General features: G+C 35.5%; 2 protein-coding genes across 2 annotated transcripts in view; both read left to right on the plus strand.

Annotated features, from left to right (window-relative positions):
* The window catches only part of si:dkey-82f1.1 (DENN domain-containing protein 2A), a 55,427-nt gene extending 44,620 nt beyond the window's left edge, over window positions 1-10,807 (plus strand). Inside the window, exons 16-20 of the mRNA XM_056272558.1 lie at window positions 2,785-2,826; window positions 2,920-3,025; window positions 7,931-8,206; window positions 8,306-8,392; window positions 10,395-10,807. Coding sequence (XP_056128533.1) covers window positions 2,785-2,826; window positions 2,920-3,025; window positions 7,931-8,206; window positions 8,306-8,392; window positions 10,395-10,426 — 543 coding nt within the window. The 3' untranslated portion in view covers window positions 10,427-10,807. The remainder of the gene's footprint in view (window positions 1-2,784; window positions 2,827-2,919; window positions 3,026-7,930; window positions 8,207-8,305; window positions 8,393-10,394) is intronic.
* Window positions 10,808-14,165: 3,358 nt separating this feature from the next.
* Window positions 14,166-19,019, plus strand: part of LOC130106476 (transcriptional enhancer factor TEF-3-like) — a 44,518-nt gene continuing 39,664 nt past the window's right edge. The window contains exons 1-2 of the mRNA XM_056272607.1: window positions 14,166-14,202; window positions 17,955-18,245. Of these exons, the coding sequence (XP_056128582.1) occupies window positions 14,166-14,202; window positions 17,955-18,245 (328 nt within the window). The remainder of the gene's footprint in view (window positions 14,203-17,954; window positions 18,246-19,019) is intronic.

The raw sequence follows: 19,019 nt of genomic DNA on the forward strand, positions 1-19,019 counted from the left end.
TAAAAAATTCTGTCTATCTAATGTTGTTTCAAACCTGGATTCATTTCTTTCTTGTGCTTAAATATACTATGGAAGTCACTGGAGTACAGCAACTGTTTGGTTAGCCACATTCTTCCAAATAACTTTTATAATTTCAACAGAAGAAAGAAACTTGAGAGAGTAAATGATGACAATTTAAATTTTTGGGAGAACTATCCCGTTAATGTTAATAAAACAACAAAACACAGAGGAAATCACTCACTGCTCTTGACTGAGAACATTAATAGAAGCTTTAATAAGCTTTTTTTGCACTTAAAAAAAATACAAATATATCGATATCGGTATCGGCATCGGGCAAAATTAGTTTGAAAATATCGGCATATCGAATATCGGCCAAAATGCTATATCGTGCATCCCTAGTGTTTAGCATCAAATAATGTATGCAGTATATCAGTAATAACAGCCATATGACATGTTTATATATATATATATGACATGTTTAGCATCAAATAATGTATGCAGTATATCAGTAATAACAGCCATATGACATGTTTATATATATATATATATGACATGTTTAGCATCAAATAATGTATGCAGTATATCAGTAATAACAGCCATATGACATGTACACAACCATACTAATATTTCTGCAGTGTGTAGTAAGAAAACTGCACATTTTCTGTATGCAGAATATCAGTATATCAGTAATAACAGCCATATGACATGTTTATATATATATATGACGTGTTTAGCATCAAATAATGTATGCAGTATATCAGTAATAACAGCCATATGACATGTTTATATATATATATATATGACATGTTTAGCATCAAATAATGTATGCAGTATATCAGTAATAACAGCCATATGACATGTTTATATATATATATATATGACATGTTTAGCATCAAATAATGTATGCAGTATATCAGTAATAACAGCCATATGACATGTTTATATATATATATATATATATATATAGTAATAACAGCCATATGACATGTTTATATATATATATATATATAGTAATAACAGCCATATGACATGTTTATATATACATATATATAGTAATAACAGCCATATGACATGTTTATATATATATATGTGACGTGTTTAGCATCAAATAATGAATGCAGTATATCAGTAATAACAGCCATGTGACATGTTTATATATATATATATATGTAGTAATAACAGCCATATGACATGTTTATATATATATATATATATAGTAATAACAGCCATATGACATGTTTATATATATATATATATATATAGTAATAACAGCCATATGACATGTTTATATATACATATATATAGTAATAACAGCCATATGACATGTTTATATATATATATATGACATGTTTAGCATCAAATAATGTATGCAGTATATCAGTAATAACAGCCATATGACATGTTTATATATATATATATATATATATGACGTATTTAGCATCAAATAATGTATGCAGTAATAACAGCCACATGACATGTTTATACTTTATATATATATATATATATATATATATATATATATAGTAATAACAGCCATATGACATGTATATATATATATTGTGTGTTTAGCATCAAATAATGAATGCAGTATATCAGTAATAACAGCCAAATGACATGTTTATATATATATATATATATATATATATATATATATAGTGTTTAGCATCAAATAATGAATGCAGTATATTAGTAATAACAGCCATATGACATGTTTATATATATATATATATATATATATATATATGACGTATTTAGCATCAAATAATGTATGCAGTAATAACAGCCACATGACATGTTTATACTTTATATATATATATATATGACATGTTTATACTTTATATATATATATATATATATATATATATATATGACATGTTTAGCATCAAATAATGTATGCAGTATGTATTCACATGTAATACTGGTGTAATTCTCACTTCTTACTGCACAGAATGAACTGTATACTCCATTCTTATTTAATAATAGTGCAACAAAATGTAATTAATTTATTTTAGTTTTTATTTCTATTTCATTTTCTATTTTTCTCTCCGGTTTAGTTTAGTTTTCGTTTTGTTGGTCAGTTCTTTGTTAGTTTTTGTTTTCAGTACATTATAGTTTTTGATTTAGGCTTAGTTTTTATGTGAAGTGATACACTGCAAATGGAGAATGATCTTCAGTGTTTCGTAAATTTTTATAAATTTTTTTTATAAATTTTTTTTTTAGAAAAGTGTTTTTCGTTATTTTTATAAATAATAATCATGTAAATATCAAATAAAATGCTGTGAACGAAGTGCGAGAGTGAACTGTCCGAATGAATGATTAATACTGAATATATGAGACGCTTTTAATTTAAGTTTTTTCAATATTTTTTTTTATTTCAGTAATGCATTGCATTGTGGGATACAGATACAGTATTCCATGCATGTCTGTTGTTGTATACTGCGCATTTAGCCAGATCCTGGTAGTATGGGAACAGAATATCTCCAAAGCTATTTTCAGTTGTTTGACCTTTGACCTCTTGTATGTTACACCTCATTATGACTAATGTGGGAAGGAAATGAGGCCAATAAAGTCTAGGATGTAGTGTGAATATTCTATATATACATTGCGAATGAACAAAAGAACAGGATTGGGCTCTTTTAGAGAGAAGATCAGAGGCCGGACACATTTCTAATATTTCTCTCTGAGCACTTCCTGTTCAGGTGGGCGGTCCTTGACCTCTGACCTCTTCACAATAGCTGTGATAGGGGAAAAAATGACATCAGTGTCTCCTCTGCTCTCTTTCAGGTCCTGGTGGTCGACCTTGGCAACAGTCGTTTCCTGCGACAGGTACGGCACTCTACTGAGTGGATCTTTTATTTGTGCTGGTTATGTGTTTCAGTTATCAAACAATCAAATCTATGTCCGTGCTTCCTGTTTCAGATGGACGATGAGGATTCAATTCTTCCTCATAAACTCCAGGCTGCTCTAGAACACGTTCTAGAGCGGAGGAAAGAGCTAGCCTGTGACGTGGCAGATAATCCAAGCGGTGGGTTACTGTCCGATCCGTATGGAAGCTTGTTTATACTAAAAAAATAAATAAAAACATTAAAAAGGTCATGGAGACTTCATCTCACAAATCTGACTTATCTCTCGCAATTCTGTTTATTTCTCACTATTCAGACTTTTTTCTTGCTTTTCCGAGTCTACGAGATGTTAACTCACAACTCTGAGTTTATAACTCTCGATTCTGAGTTTATATCTCACAGTCACACCTCACTTTTTTCTGGTAATTTGGACTTTATATCTCACAATTCACTTTTTTTTTCTAAATTCTGAGTTTATAACTCGGAATTCAAATCTTTTTTATTATTATTTTGAGTTTACATCTTACATCACAATTAAAAAAAAAAATCTCGAAATTCAGATTTTTTTTTGTAATTCCCGATTCTGACTTTTTTCTTGCACTTTAGACTTTTTTTTTCACATTTCTGACTTTATATCTCGCTATTCTGAATTTTTTTCTCGCAATTCTGCAATTTTTCTTTGCAATTCTGAATTTTTTCTCATATTTCTGACTATATCTCGCAATTCTGAATTTTTTCTCGCAATTCTGACTTTTCTTGCAATTTTGAGTTATATATCACACTTCAGGCTTTATATCTCGCAATTCTGAGTTTATATCTCGCAATTCTGACTTTATATCTCGCAATTCTGACTTTATATCTCGCAATTCTGACTTTATAACTCGCAATTCTGAGTTTATATCTTATAAGACTTTTTTCAGACTTTTTTTTCTTGCAATTCTGTTTTTTTCTCGCAATTCTGACTTTATACAGTAGGTACTCAACCAGAATGCCTATTACCGCCGCGACTCGTGCCGCGGCAAATCCACCGCGGCAAAAATAAACTAGTCGCATTTCAAAGTCCTTTGCGAAATGACCGCCAGGTGGCGCAAAGGGGCATTTAGCAAAACAGCCGCAATTGCTGCATTTTGAAACGGGCTAATGTCAATTAACAGTAAGGATGAAATAGTTGAGACTGATTGAATATGTAAAAAATAAAATAAAAATAAACAAACAAACAATAAAATCTGAACCGGCGCTTCTGCTCCTGTATTGAGAGATAACATGCAGCGCGTTTCAGTTACGATCCTGGTTCCAGTGGCCTTAATACATTCATGGCTTTTCAAAATGTCACAAAGCGTTCTGAGATGTTTTGAATGAAATATTGAAGTTTATAATTAAGTGTTTTGGCACATCACGCCGAGTGGCGCTACGCATTATTCTAAAGTCTGGCATGTTGAAATAGAGTTCAACAAACACGGCGGCGCTTTCACTTGAAATTATTTTTTCTCATAACAGCTAAAAGAACTTTCTAGGATAGAAGCTATCCTACTCCGTAATTTTTGGTCATACAGATAAGATATCATCTTTTAAAACAGTAAAAGGTGTTTTATGCTAACGATAAAACGTTTTCGCTCATGTGAGCGAACACACTGGAGAAACAAACGTTTGGGCATTTCACAGTGAGTAAATTCATGGCCGAGTGGAAGAATTTACGATTCAATCATTTAGATAACACGGGTTCAAATCCCGCACAAACAAGGACTTTTGTCAATTTTATATTACCCTATTAATGCATTTTATATCCTATTATTAATGCAGAGAGATTTGTCTAGTTCTAAAACTCTGTTATGCACCATATAGGCCTAGTTTTTGCTTATATTATAAAAGAAAATTGCCATGCATTTCCATTTTACACTGGAACAAATAGTATCCAACAGAATGACTTAACATCTACCAATCGTAATTTCAAAAGCAGTTCTGTAAAAAAAAAAAAAAAAAAAAAAATATATATATATATATATAGCCTAGGCCTATAAAGCCTATTTTTTGGATTCCCTACATTGAGTTTTTAAAAACATGGTTTTAAGCAAGGTGTGATTTGCCAGGGGGGACGGGGATTTCCTTCTGGTCTAATCATCCCTGCTTCTGCTGAATTATCTTAACCCCCCACCCCCTTCCTCCGCAGTAATCAGTGCTAATAGGCTTAGGCTACTTCACCAATAGACCATATAAAATATATAAAATAAAGATATGCAACAGGCACGTTTAAACGACAAACAATAAAATCAAAACCAGCGTTTCAGTTACAGTAGCCTACGTTCGTGGTTCCAGTGGCCTTAATGTAGGCCCACGGCTTTTCAAAATGTCACAAAGCGTTTTGAGATTATTTTGAATGAAATATTGAAGTTTATAGTTTTGGCACATCACGTCGGGTGTCGCTATTGTTCTAAAGTCGGGTTTTATTCTGGCATGTTGAATTAGTGTTCGACAAACGCGGCGGCGCGTTCACTTGGATTTATTTTTCTCATAACAGCTAAAATAACTTAATAGGCTTCTAGTAAACTTTTATTCATATTAGGCTAACAACATTTTAGCAGTCGTCTCTGTCTCCGGGAACTGCTCGTCACAAAACTGAACCGAAAGCCACTTGCCTCAGCTCATGTCTAAAGCCTTTAAATGTCTAAATATTTAATAAATGTTATCTGATTATGTAGCCTAATCCATCTGAAACTGAGAGGTACAGAGGTACAGAGGATCTACTTAAACATGTTTAACTATGTGAGCGCTTAAAAATGAGGAAAGGACAAGGCAAGGGGAAAATCTCGCTCTAATTAAATAGGCTAAATCGCCCTGAATTAAAATGTAAAAACAAATCAAATAATTTATTTGTCGAAATGTTGCGCTATTGTTTCATTTAAGTTCATAATTATTCTATAAATGTTATTTAGTTTAACAGCAGCACAACGAAGCACTGTGGTTCGAGATTTATTTGAATAAAAAAGAAAAACTTATTGAAATTGAATGAATTATTGAAATTAAATATTTAGTAATAAAGTTTCATGACAGAAATATCACTACATGTAGCTCACATTATTTAATTCCTTCATTATCAACACTTTAATAGCCTAATGATGTCTAATAGCGGTTTAAGTGTGAATTGCGACTTCTTGTTTTAAGTCAGTCTCAGATTCAGAGAGCCTGTGGGGGTTTGGAGGGACAGTGGCTTTATCGTGCGTGCACAATAGGTGTTAATGTTCGTCTTTCATATGGAGATGTCGGATAGCCAGCCCAATGAGCAGGCAAAGGCTAAATTCTTTTAAGGATAAATCTCTCGATGTGTCCAAATGTAGGCCCTATATCTTATTTAATTATAAATATAGTGTATTTTTTGTATTTAAAGTTTTTCACACAAAATTTAAATTAAAGTGTTCAATCCAGTTGTTTCAACTGTTTTTATAGAGTTTTAGAATGTTTGAAGCAGTGTGTATGATTGTCAACAATCTGGCATTATCTAAACATTAACTGTTGACGAAACGAAGCAGATAAAAAGCTCTTTAATTCAACCTCTTTTTATTGTAAGTGAATTCAACAAGGCATGCTGTGTCTTTGAAGCAACAAAGGCAAAATCATTTGTTACAGTTTTTTTTTTTTTTTTGGAGGGAGACAAAATAAACTTTGCTAAAAAGAGATCCAGCGCAAGAGAGAGGCAAAGAAAAACGCATGTTCTTAATTTATGTCGTTTTGTTCGTTTTGTACTGTTTTAATTGTTTAATTAAGCTGCAATTTATTTGGCAATACAAATTTAAAATGTTGCAAGAATAAGATTCTGTGTTTCTTATTTTGCATCGCAAAGGAAATAAACTCTAAACTCAATGCAACCAGCTGTTTTAAACAAATAAACTGTCCCACTTTATTTAAACCTTAAAAATGTGCGATGGGGTTTTAAATTTAATTAATTTTAGTGTTCTTTTACATTTTCATTTGTTTTTATATTGAAAGCAATACTATTTAGTTAGTCTGTTATTTTGTGTAGCCAAGTCAACAAAATCAGTCTTTTCTGATTTGTTCAATTTATGGATCTGGTTTTAAAAATTTCTTCCGTTGCTATGGCCGGGTATCACTGTCTATCACCTCAATTTCGTGAATGATTCACAAAACAATAATTTAGCAGATTAAAGACAAGCTTCATTATTTTCATTTTCTGACGCGATCAGCTCATCTTCCCTCATCAGTTTTGTCGTGCAGCGGCTCTACTGGAATGTAGCAAATTTAATGTGCCATTGATAATTTAAACAAAACTCTTGACTTTACATAAGTAAACAGTTAATGAACTCGCTAATAAACAGTTACCTATTGAAGCATCAAGAACGGTAAAACATAAACGAATTCGGCCAACAGCAAATTGACTCCATCTCAGATCGTTTGAAGCGTAGTGCGGCTCATGTTGTTGCGTTAACCGCTGAGCTATCGTCTGAACGCTGTTAAATACTGTCTTATGCTCTTCCAAACCCTCATTGATAGCCTAATATGTTTCGGTTGCAATGTTTTATGTTGAAATGTTTTCACTTTATTCGATTTAATTTCAGTAGGCCTATTGTGATTATGAATTCGTTTAACTACAAGTTTCACTTGAAATCATCTGTTACCAGCTTTCAATGGCTCTGAATGAGCAGCGGCACTGCGGCAGATTACGCAATAGAGAGAATAAACTGACACTTTTCAAAGTCTGTAATTGTAGCGCCTCTTAGCGGTAAAAGGCAACAAATACACATCAGAATTTTACCGCCGCGGTAGCGGCGGCGGTAAAAGTATTATTCTGGTTGAGTACCCACTGATATCTTGCAATTCTGACTTTATAACTCGCAATTCTGAGTTTTCTTCTGATAAAAAGTCAGATTTGTGTGATAAAAAGTCGCAATTGCCTTTTTTATTGTTTATTCCGTGGCAGAAACAAGCTTCCATAGATCTGTTATATTCAGGGTTTAGAAAGATAATGTGAAACTATTTAGATTCATTTTTCAGTATTCATTTTAATGGACTAGTCAGTTCTTGGGACACCTAGCCATCCATCCTGACTCATTGTTCTGATTCCTCTCGGCCGGCAGAGCCCAGTTCTCTGAGCAGCGTCGTGTCTGAGGCATTTGTGCGGTTCTTCGTGGAGATCGTGGGTCATTACTCGCTCTTTATGGGTGGCAGCGACCGAGATGAAGAATCCTCCGCCTCGTCCTCCTCCTCTCCAACTCCTTCGTCCTTCCAGCGCGAGGCTTTCCGTAAGGCCGTGTCCTCCAAGAGCCTGCGGAGATTCCTGGAGGTCTTCATGGAGACGCAGATGTTTGCGGGGTTCGTGCAGGAAAGAGAGTTACGGAGGCAGGGCCTGAAAGGTTTGAACACTATAAATCTTGGGAGAATGCAATTTCTATATGATAGATTATAAACGGTTTTGTCTCTAAAGTAAAGTCGCCATATTCTGTTTTAAACAGGTTTGTTTGAGATGAGGGCTCAGGATTACCTTGATTCTCTGCCAGGCAGTGAGAACAGAGGCGTCAACAAGTTCCTCAAAGGTTTAGGTAACATCCCGCTTTCAAATCTAACCAAAAACTTGTCAAATCAAAGAAGGGCATGTTTGGAGGGACACACTGTTTCTGCATTATGTATAAAGAGCAAAATATTCAGATCTTTTGTATACATGGAATAACCTGATGAATAGAGTAACTGGATGGTCTTGTCTCTTTTTGTAAAAGTACTGAGAAGAGAAAAAAAAAAAAAGATTTGAGCAACAATTTTTTTTTTGATTTTCACATTCAGGATATAGTTTTGTTAAAATTAAATGATACAAAAAAATATAAATGTGTTTCAATACCATGTATTCCAACAAAACTATATATATATATATATATATAAATAGCACTGAAATGAACATAAAAATTGTATGTATATATATATATATATATACACTCACCGGCCACTTTATTAGGTACCCCATGCTAGTAACGGGTTGGACCCCCTTTTGCCTTCAGAACTGCCTCAATTCTTCGTGGCATAGATTCAACAAGGTGCTGGAAGCATTCCTCAGGGAGTTTGGTCCATATTGACATGATGGCATCACACAGTTGCCGCAGATTTGTCGGCTGCACATCCATGATGCGAATCTCCCGTTCCACCACATCCCAAAGATGCTCTATTGGGTTGAGATCTGGTGACTGTGGAGGCCATTTTAGTACAGTGAACTCATTGTCATGTTCAAGAAACCAATTTGAAATGATTAGAGCTTTGTGACATGGTGGAAGTAGCCATCAGAGGATGGGTACATGGTGGCCATAAAGGGATGGACATGGTCAGAAACAATGCTCAGGTAGGCCGTGGCATTTAAACGATGCCCAATTGGCACTAAGGGGCCTAAAGTGTGCCAGGAAAACATCCCCCACACCATTACACCACCACCACCAGCCTGCACAGTGGTAACAAGGCATGATGGTTCCATGTTCTCATTCTGTTTACGCCAAATTCTGACTCTAACATCTGAATGTCTCAACAGAAATCGAGACTCATCAGACCAGGCAACATTTTTCCAGTCTTCAACTGTTCAATTTTGGTGAGCTCTTGCAAATTGTAGCCTCTTTTTCCTATTTGTAGTGGAGATGAGTGGTACCCGGTGGAGTCTTCTGCTGTTGTAGCCCATCCGCCTCAAGGTTGTGCGTGTTGTGGCTTCACAAATGCTTTGCTGCATACCTCGGTTGTAACGAGTGGTTATTTCAGTCACTGTTGCCCTTCTATCAGCTCGAACCAGTCTGGCCATTCTCCTCTGACCTCTGGCATCAACAAGGCATTTCCGCCCACAGAACTGCCGCTCACTGGATGTTTTTTCTTTTCCGGACCATTCTCTGTAAACCCTAGAGATGGTTGTGCGTGAAAATCCCAGTAGATTAGCAGTTTCTGAAATACTCAGACCAGCCCTTCTGGCACCAACAATCATGCCACGTTCAAAGTCACTCAAATCACCTTTCTTCCCCATACTGATGCTCGGTTTGAACTGCAGGAGATTGTCTTGACCATGTCTACATGCCTAAATGCACTGAGTTGCCGCCATGTGATTGGCTGCTTAGAAATTAAGTGTTAACGAGCAGTTGGACAGGTGTACCTAATAAAGTGGCCGGTGAGTGTATATATAAAGTATTATTTTACATTCATATTTAATAATGTTATTGAATATTTAATTTTATATTAATAATATAATAAAATAATTGTGTATATTTTATTACTTGTGTATTTTATTTTATAGATATTATAATTTTGCATAGAGCACGCATACTGTATCCCACAATGCGACCTGCTGAATTTGACTTTAAAAAGCTTTAAAAATACAAAATATCTTTATTTTACACAGTCATGTGACCGCAGTGTAGTTTCGGCACTACCAGTTGAACCATTATAAAAGGAAGCCTTTCCATTCTGAACACAGCCTTAATCTAACGGGCCTGTATTTGTGATGTGAATAATGATTATTATTATATAGTTGTGTTTGGGTGGGATTTTGAGCATTTCTCTTTCCTCTTTCTTTCTTTCTCTTAGGACATAAGATGAAATTCCTGTCCAAAAAGTGAGAAATGCCTTCACTAGCCGTGTTGCATGATCATGTTAGATCGTCTGACCCAAACCTGACCATCAGGACGGGCTACGGAGACCCGGCGGGACCAAAGTCAAGGAAAACATGGGCCGAAACACTGTACGGAAACAAACCCAGTCCATTCTAGTTCACCAAACCACAAGGACCTTAAAGAACTTTATTGTAACAGAAGTGGTGATTATATATGTACAGTTCTTTCTCTCGTTTTCTACATTTTTAAGAGATAGTGTACAACTTCTTCTGAAACAGGAGGCTATAAATTAATTTATATTCTTTCTAGAAATAATACGACTTTTATGACTTCCTCTGTAAAACTTTATATGTTTTCCCTTAAAAATTAAATAAAATTCAAAATGATGATGTTAGTCTATTTATCGTAGCACGTCGTTACAGACTCGAGACTGCCGAGAAACGCGCCACTGTGACCGAATTAATTCCTAATTTATACATTTGTTTTGGTATTTAAAAAAAGGTTCTCGACCCAAAACCAGAACAAAGCTGGAGTTTGGAGATGGTCTTCGGTACATTTCAGGAACACCACTAGAGTTGCTTTTTTTAAGTGTGCTTAATAAACAGTTTTCACTAGGATTTTATCTGGCGTCAGAATTGTTTTTAACCATAGATCTTGCCTGGTCACCTGCTTTCCTGTGGATCTGGAGTCTTGGATGTGGTGTCACCATCTCATTTGCTTCATGTTTACTGGATGTTTACTGGATCTTACTGTGTGCAGGATGTTCCACTGGATTGGGATCGTCTTCTAACCTTTGCATCTTTAGGTAGTGCACACAGCGAGTGTGTTTCAGGTGCAGTTTTGTTGGCGTCCTGTGGAGGGCTCCTGAACCTGTTGGACACACAACAACGTCTCTGATATTTTTCATTGAAAACTTTTTTAAAAACAGACCAGTCGAGCTGTTGACATTGCCTTTACACCAGGAACAAGTATGGATACTGTCCAACACCCCCAAATAAACACTCATTCCATGGTTATTTTTTTGTACAATGTTAATTCCTTGGAGTTGCATGTAAATAAATTGCTATATGAATTTGGCAATAATTCACTACAAAGGAACGCTTATTTGAAAGCATTTATTGTACCATGCTAGAACCACAATTCTCCAAATGAGGATTTTACCCTTTGAAAAAAGCTGGCAGTGTTAGTAGTCACTAAAGAGCATTAAGCATGTACCACCGTATTTACATGCTACTCCAAGGTAAAACATAGTAGTACCATGGTATTTTCTGGTGCTTTTTCTGGTGGAAGTGACATTAGGGATCTTACTTTATAATAACAAAACACATTAACAGTTATTATTAGTAGTATTATTATTTATTTTATTTTACCAGGAAGGTCCCATTGAGAGACAATATCTCTTCTACCAGGGAGTCCTGGTCAAGATAGGCAGCACAAACAAAAATACAAAGTAATATGACACAACATAACTACAAAACAAGAGTACCCATATCTGAGAAGCAATATTAATCCTAATCAACTGTTAAAACATTTACACCGTTCTATGAAAACAGACTTTAAAAGGGTTTTAAATGAAGCTAAAGATGGTAAATATTTCATATATGATATACCCTGAAGTTCATTCCATACATAAGGAGCGTAATTAGAAAAGGCTGAGTAATTATCATTACTTCCCCCACATACACTGATGAAGAAACACAAGAAGTAAAGATTGCACACTAATAACGTAAAAAAAGACTATATATATATATGTTATTTGTTTGTATGTGATAATTGTTACACACACATACACACCCATATGTATATGTATTTTAAACTAATTTATTCCTGTGATCAAAGCTGAATTTTCACATGATCCTTCAGAAATCATTATAATATGATAATTTCCTGCTCAAGAAACATTTCTTATCAATGTAAAAAAAAAAAACGAAAAAAAAACAGCTGCTTCAGCATTGTTACAACATTATCTTTATATTGTTTTTGGTTAAAACTATCTTTTAATACTTAACATAAAGAAAGAGTGGGGTTTTATTTCTTTTGTATGACTTTTAGGACACTGCAGTCTCTCATACTGACCAGAACAATATGAATCCCTCTGGATCCAGGCTTATTTCCTTTTCTCTCCACACCAAGACTGCTCCTTTTTCCTTTCCAAACCCGAGACCTCCCCTCCTCCCCTCCTCCCTCTCTCTCTCTCTCTCTCTCTCTCTCTCTCTCTCTCTCTCTCTCTCTCTCTCTCTCTCTCTCTCTCTCTCTCTCTCTCTCTCTCTCTCTCTCTCTCTCTCTCTCTCTCTCTCTCTCTCTCTCTCTCTCTCTCTCTCTCTCCTGTCCGCTCCTCACGTTATACTGAAGCCAATTCCTGAAATTCCAGCCTTCCTCGCGCGCTTCCAGTCACTCAGGCAGATTTTACCCCTAAAACACTTCATTTACCCTAGGCTACTGTTGCCGCAGACAGGTAAGAGTTTTATTTATTTGCATAATTCAAAGTGGCATTTGTTTGTGTACTTATTTTAAATATTTTTTTGTAAAGTAAACGAACTCGTAGCTACAGCTGTACAGATCTTCACCTCACATAACCATATTTCAGAACAGCCGGGAAACGAGCTCATTGAAGTGGTTATTCTGACACATGATGACGAAATGTGATGTAACAATGGAATGTTTGGAATTGTTGGAATTTTTACCGAATTCCCTCGTTCTTTTTTCTGCCTCACTGGAGCGACTTCCTAGGTAACGTCCGGAAACTTTCTGAGGAACTTTAATCGCGTCATAGGCGCGCGGGTGCTCAGCAGGAGCGCGTGTGGCGGGAATATCAGTTCCTTCATTATTATCGCGATTAGAAACTTAAACGTAAAATTGGTTCTTTAAATACTAACAAATGTCTGCAGGTGTTTTTCCGTCACATGAACCAGTTTAATAAGTGTGGAAAAAGTATATCATATTTATAAAAAAGAATTATATTGATCTATTGAACTTGCCTGTTTAATATATTAATCAATATACATTTTTTTTTAAATATGATATACTTTTTCCACACTTATTAAACTGCTTCATGTGACGGAGAAACACCTGCAGACATTTGTAGCTGTGTAAAGGTTATTATTATTGTTTTGTTTTAAGCTAAAATAGCAATCAAATAGTAATATTACCGTATATAAAATATTGTATTTTTAAATAATTGTAATCCAATGTTTATTCATTTAGGCTATTTTTCTGCAAGTAGGCTAATAAGCCTATTCCACTAAAATATCTATCTATCTATCTATCTATCTATCTATCTATCTATCTATCTATCTATCTATCTATCTATCTATCTATCTATCTATCTATCTATCTATCTATCTATCTATCTATCTATCTATCTATCTGTCTGTCAAAGGTTTGGGCACCAATCATTTTGTACTCTGGTAAAATAATAGAAAAGTGATAAACTCTGGGAGTAATGTTGTGATCAAAACATCTTTTGTCTTTCTTTCTTTTTAAGGAGTCCACAATTATTTCCTTCACTAAAATGTTAGTTTTGTCAAGAAAATCAATGGATTATTTGCATTTGTCAACAACATTAATGTTCAAGCACAGATCATCAGAAACATCCACATTTTTTACTGCATATTTGTATGTTTTCGTCGATCTCTCTGGGTCTTTTTTTTGTTTGTTATTTTTTTGTTATTGTTGATGTTAATGAATGATCCTAAGACAATCAGAATGACTGTGATTGTCAGTGTCAGCGGGTCTTAAAGAGCACATGACCGCAGCGGTCGCTCTGCCAGCTGGCCTCATGGGTAAATATTTCGAGTGTTGGGGTGAGGAGTCAGTGCCCGGGGGACATAATATTGTCCCGGCGTAACAGGTGGAATGAGGCCGGTGCACACCTGCTCGCGGCACTGGAGGAATTATGGTGTTATTTTAATAAAAGGCATCATTAAAACACAGGGAAGCATTATTAAACGCAGCATCAGGCCTCATTAGAGCTCCATAAAGTGGCGTTTACTCGTGGCCTCATCTGTGTCTGAGTTCAGGTGAACTGGCACACTCTTGCATTTAGTTTTTAGGTTTTTATCTTGTGAAGATGTAAGTGCAAACAAGAAAACATATGCTGTTTAATTGGTTGAATGTGACCCGTGATCAATATTTGCGTTCTAGATTCGTTCTGCAGTCTTACTTTAAAACAAACGCACACAGCAGGCTGTCCATACAAATGTGTGTGTTTATGGAAGTGTGTGTGAATATCTGCATGAGTCAGTGTGTGTATTGTGCTGTTAGGATCAGGAATTGTCTGACATAAACACACACACACACACACCTGCTTTTCAAAGTTAATCCTGAATTTTAACAGTTCATATAGAACATATGATAGAGACGTTTTATAATTTGTGTATTATGTGTGTGTGTAATCACATCAAATTATGGTATATATCCCCAACACATGGTATTGCTATGGTAAATGTCCATAAAACATATAGGGTTACAATGTTAATGTCATCACATAAAAGTGCTGTGGTGATAAATCAATAGTATAATTTGATATTTCAACATTAATGCAAGTTTACCATGGTATTACCACAGTACATGTCTGAAAGACCGTGGTAGCAGTTTGTTTAGTGCCATAATTCTGTAACATTTGTACCATTAAAACAATGTTGTATTTGCGTTGCTGCAGTGTTAGCCACGTTTAACCTGTAAGGCAGTTGTGTTGTTTTAGTGCTATTATCACATTAGCACGCTGTTATAAGAGACGCTCTTAATGAAACACTCGCGGTGTGTCAGGAACTCTTGATCAGAGCCGACCGCTCCTCCGGCTACACTGTTATTGGTCAAACAATATGAGCTTTAAATTAATGTACGGCCCATAGCTAATATCCTGTGTGTGTGTGTGTGTGTGTGTGTGTGTGTGTGTGTGTGTGTGTGTGTGTGTGTGTGTGTGTGTGTGTGTGTGTGTGTGATGGTTCACAGCGACTCACAGCTTCACATTCCAGCCCTGATTAAAGTGGATTTTCTTCTGTGTTTATGTTTTTTTTTATGCTCTTTGAGTCGTGTTGGTGTGTGTTTGTTCTGTATGTTTGTTACACACACGTGAATGTACATCTCTCTCTGTGTGTGTGTGTGTGTGTTTAAACTGGAAAGGTTTTGTCTTTTACTCAACTTTTGTTTGTCATTCCAAACCTACAGTATATGACGATCTTTCTTCTGTGTAACACAACAGAAGATATTGTGAAGAACATTTGGAACCAAACAACATTGGACCCCATTGATTTAAAAAAAAAATCATAAAAATAAATAATACTATTTTTTTTTTAAATATATAAATTACAAATAATAAATAAAAGAAAGACAATCATACTGGTTTTGGAACAACATGAGGATGAGTGAATGATTTCTGAATTTTGGGTTGAACTATCACTTAAATTCTTCCCAACACCATTTACTTGTGTGTGTGTATAAAAACATGTACACTCATTTTAAACTAAAGCAATAATCTATCATTTTGTTGTGTGATTTTGCTATGGTTAAGGGGTTTTCTGAGTCATGCACAATACAAAATGGCTTAAAACCATTATAACCATGGAAAAAATCACTTTAATGCACAGCGTATGATATGGCGACAACAGCAAAAATATGATTTTTAGATATTCTGAAGCCACCAGCTTGTTAATTTTGACTAAAACAAAAACAAAACCAAAAATAGTTTTTGGTAATTGAAATAAAGCTGAAATAAAATATAGATATTACATGAAAACTCAAACATAAACGAAATGTTGCAAAGTTTAAAGTTTTTAAATTAAAAGTTTAGAAGTAGGCTACTAAAATATTATATTTTAAAAAAAAAACTAATAAAAATGACAAAGGACATACAATTACTAAAACTTAAACTAAAATTTAAAATGAAACTGCAAATATAAAAAGTTAATTCAATATATTTATAAATACTACAGTAAATATACAGTTTTTGTTTTGTTTGTGTAGTCGTAGAGTGTGTAAATGTTTGATGTTGGTGCTGTATTTTGTAGTTTTTTGACTATTTTGTAGTCAGTTCTGCATCGAGCATTAGTCTCGGTCAGACCTTCAAGGGTCCGATCTGTGAGTGAGAGTGAGTTTTGTACAGGAAGTCAAGCTCAGAGTAAAGCTTTGCTCAGCGGCTCACACACTCACAAATACAATAATTCCCAGAATTGCACCGAAATGTTTGAGAAACACATATACTTGCGTGTAACTAATCGTTTAGGTGCAAACTCAGTTCATGGAGAGCCACAGTTTCCTTCTTAAACACCCGATCCACTAAACTAAGCTCTGCACCCCTGGTGTACATGGATCTCTCTTCATATCACATGCTGTTAAACTCACGAAGTAGCGAAGTGTGTGCATTTGTTTTGAGGGACCCCTGATCAGATCTCTTAAAATAGCGCTGTCTGGCTGGAGGCCGATTCTCATTGCAGTTTCGAGGCTGCAGACGTGGTGTCACTCTGTGTCCCCGACTAATGTGATTTCGGAACCGAAACGCTTTTTCCAAGTAGGATTATGGAGTCTGGAGATCTGTCTGATGAATGCTGATGACTGGGGGTCGCCTCATTCACGCCGTCATGATACCCGACTGGAACCACCGTGTAATATAGCAACATCTGCAATAGCAATGGCTAATCTGGATGACGTAATAGCAAATTGTGTTTTTTTTTATCTTTTTTTTTATCTTCAGAGATGATCTTAAAGGCACAATATGTAAGGTTTTCCGCCATTTTTAATGGATTCACACCCTTTTTTATGCTACTACTCCCACAAGAGTTTGTCCGATCTTAAATCTTCAGACCAAGTCTCGCATAAGTTACTTACTGAATGTTTGGTTTTCAACATCATTTTCACTATTTTGCTGTCACAACAATTGCTTGATATGAAGTTTCATGTAAATAATTAAAAGCCGTACCAAGATACCATTCCTGACTTCCTGTTTGCCATCTTCATTAAGGTTTTTTGGGGAAAATAGTGAATTTTTATACCAAGTCTCACAAAAGTCACTTAATGAATTTCTGGCGTTCTGCACCATTTTTCCCGATAAACTTTAACGAATTCAGAAATTAACGCGCCAATGCATTAACACAAAACTTTGCTAACTAGCCACAAGAATATTAAGCAAATGTGTTATAAAAACTGTTATAAAACTATAGATTTGTATTCATTTTAGCTATAATTTAATTATTCCGTTTTCAGAAGAAGAAGAAAAAAACAGCAAAAATAATGAAAAAACAGTTATTTTAAGCAATATTATGTTTAAGATTGAGGTTTTTACTTACAGGTAATAAAAAAAACGATTTGGGAAAAATGAATACATTTAAGTTGGAATGCAGTAAAATTAAGTTAGACCAATGTAAATAAAAGTATTCAATTAACTCAAAGAATATAAGTGTGATTGACAGTGAAATTAGGTTGATAAAAAGCAAGTTACATTTTTAAGTTACATTTAATTTTTACCAATTAAAGTAATAAAAAAATGACATTCTACTTTTCCTAAATTTATCAATGTGAGTGCAATGACCTAATCGAGCTTCTGCCCTGTTCCAGATCTGGGAAAACCCATCATTTAATCGCCACGGAGCGATTTCGGAGCGGAAATCGTATTGCTCTTCCATCACCATCCTGTCGTCCGAGTGGGTCTCGGCGTCCTCTCCGGGGGGCGCTAGCGAGGAGCTGAGCGAGGGATTGGACAAGCCTCTGGAGAACGATGCGGAGGGTGTGTGGAGTCCGGATATCGAGCAGAGCTTTCAGGAGGCGCTGGCGATCTATCCGCCCTGTGGCCGACGCAAGATCATTCTCTCCGATGAGGGCAAGATGTACGGTATGCCCCTCCCCTTTTCCCTCTCTGTATTTTCCTTTGCAGCCAATCAGGGATTTTGATGAGATTTCTGCACCAATACTGGCACCACGGGGAAATATTAATGTGGTTTCCCAAACATCTGAAAACATCTGGCTTTTCTTTTTCCCCCAAATATTTATTCCTTAAAAGTACTTTAAAAGTACTAATATAGTGGGTGTTGGTTGACTGGGTTGGTTGGTTAGTTGATTGATTGATTGATTGATTGACTGGGTTGGTTGATTGAATGATTGGGTTGGTTAATTGATTGGTTGGTTGATTGATTGATTGGTTGACTGGGTTGGTTGATTGAATGATTGGGTTGGTTAATTGATTGGTTGGTTGATTGATTGATTGGTTGACTGGGGTTGGTTGGTTGGTTGGTTGGTTGGTTGATTGAATGATTGGTTGGTTGGTTGGTTGGTTGGTTGGTTGGTTGGTTGGTTGGTTGGTTGGTTGATTGAATGATTGGTTGATTGGGTTGGTTGATTGATTGGGTTGGTTGATTGGTTGACTGATTGGGTAGGTTGATTGGGTTGGTTGGTTGGGTTGGTTAATTGATTGGTTGGTTGATTGATTGGTTGGTTGATTGGTTGACTGATTGGGTAGGTTGATTGGGTTGGTTGGTTGGTTGATTGGGTTGGTTAATTGATTGGTTGGTTGATTGATTGATTGGTTGACTGGTGTTGGTTGATTGGGTCGGTTGGTTGGTTGATTGAATGATTGGGTTGGTTGATTGATTGGTTGGTTGATTGGTTG

The sequence above is a fragment of the Rhinichthys klamathensis genome, unplaced genomic scaffold, assembly GCF_029890125.1.
Source record: "Rhinichthys klamathensis goyatoka isolate OS25496 unplaced genomic scaffold, OSU_Roscu_1.1 h1tg000341l_1, whole genome shotgun sequence".
NCBI lineage: Eukaryota > Metazoa > Chordata > Actinopteri > Cypriniformes > Leuciscidae > Rhinichthys > Rhinichthys klamathensis.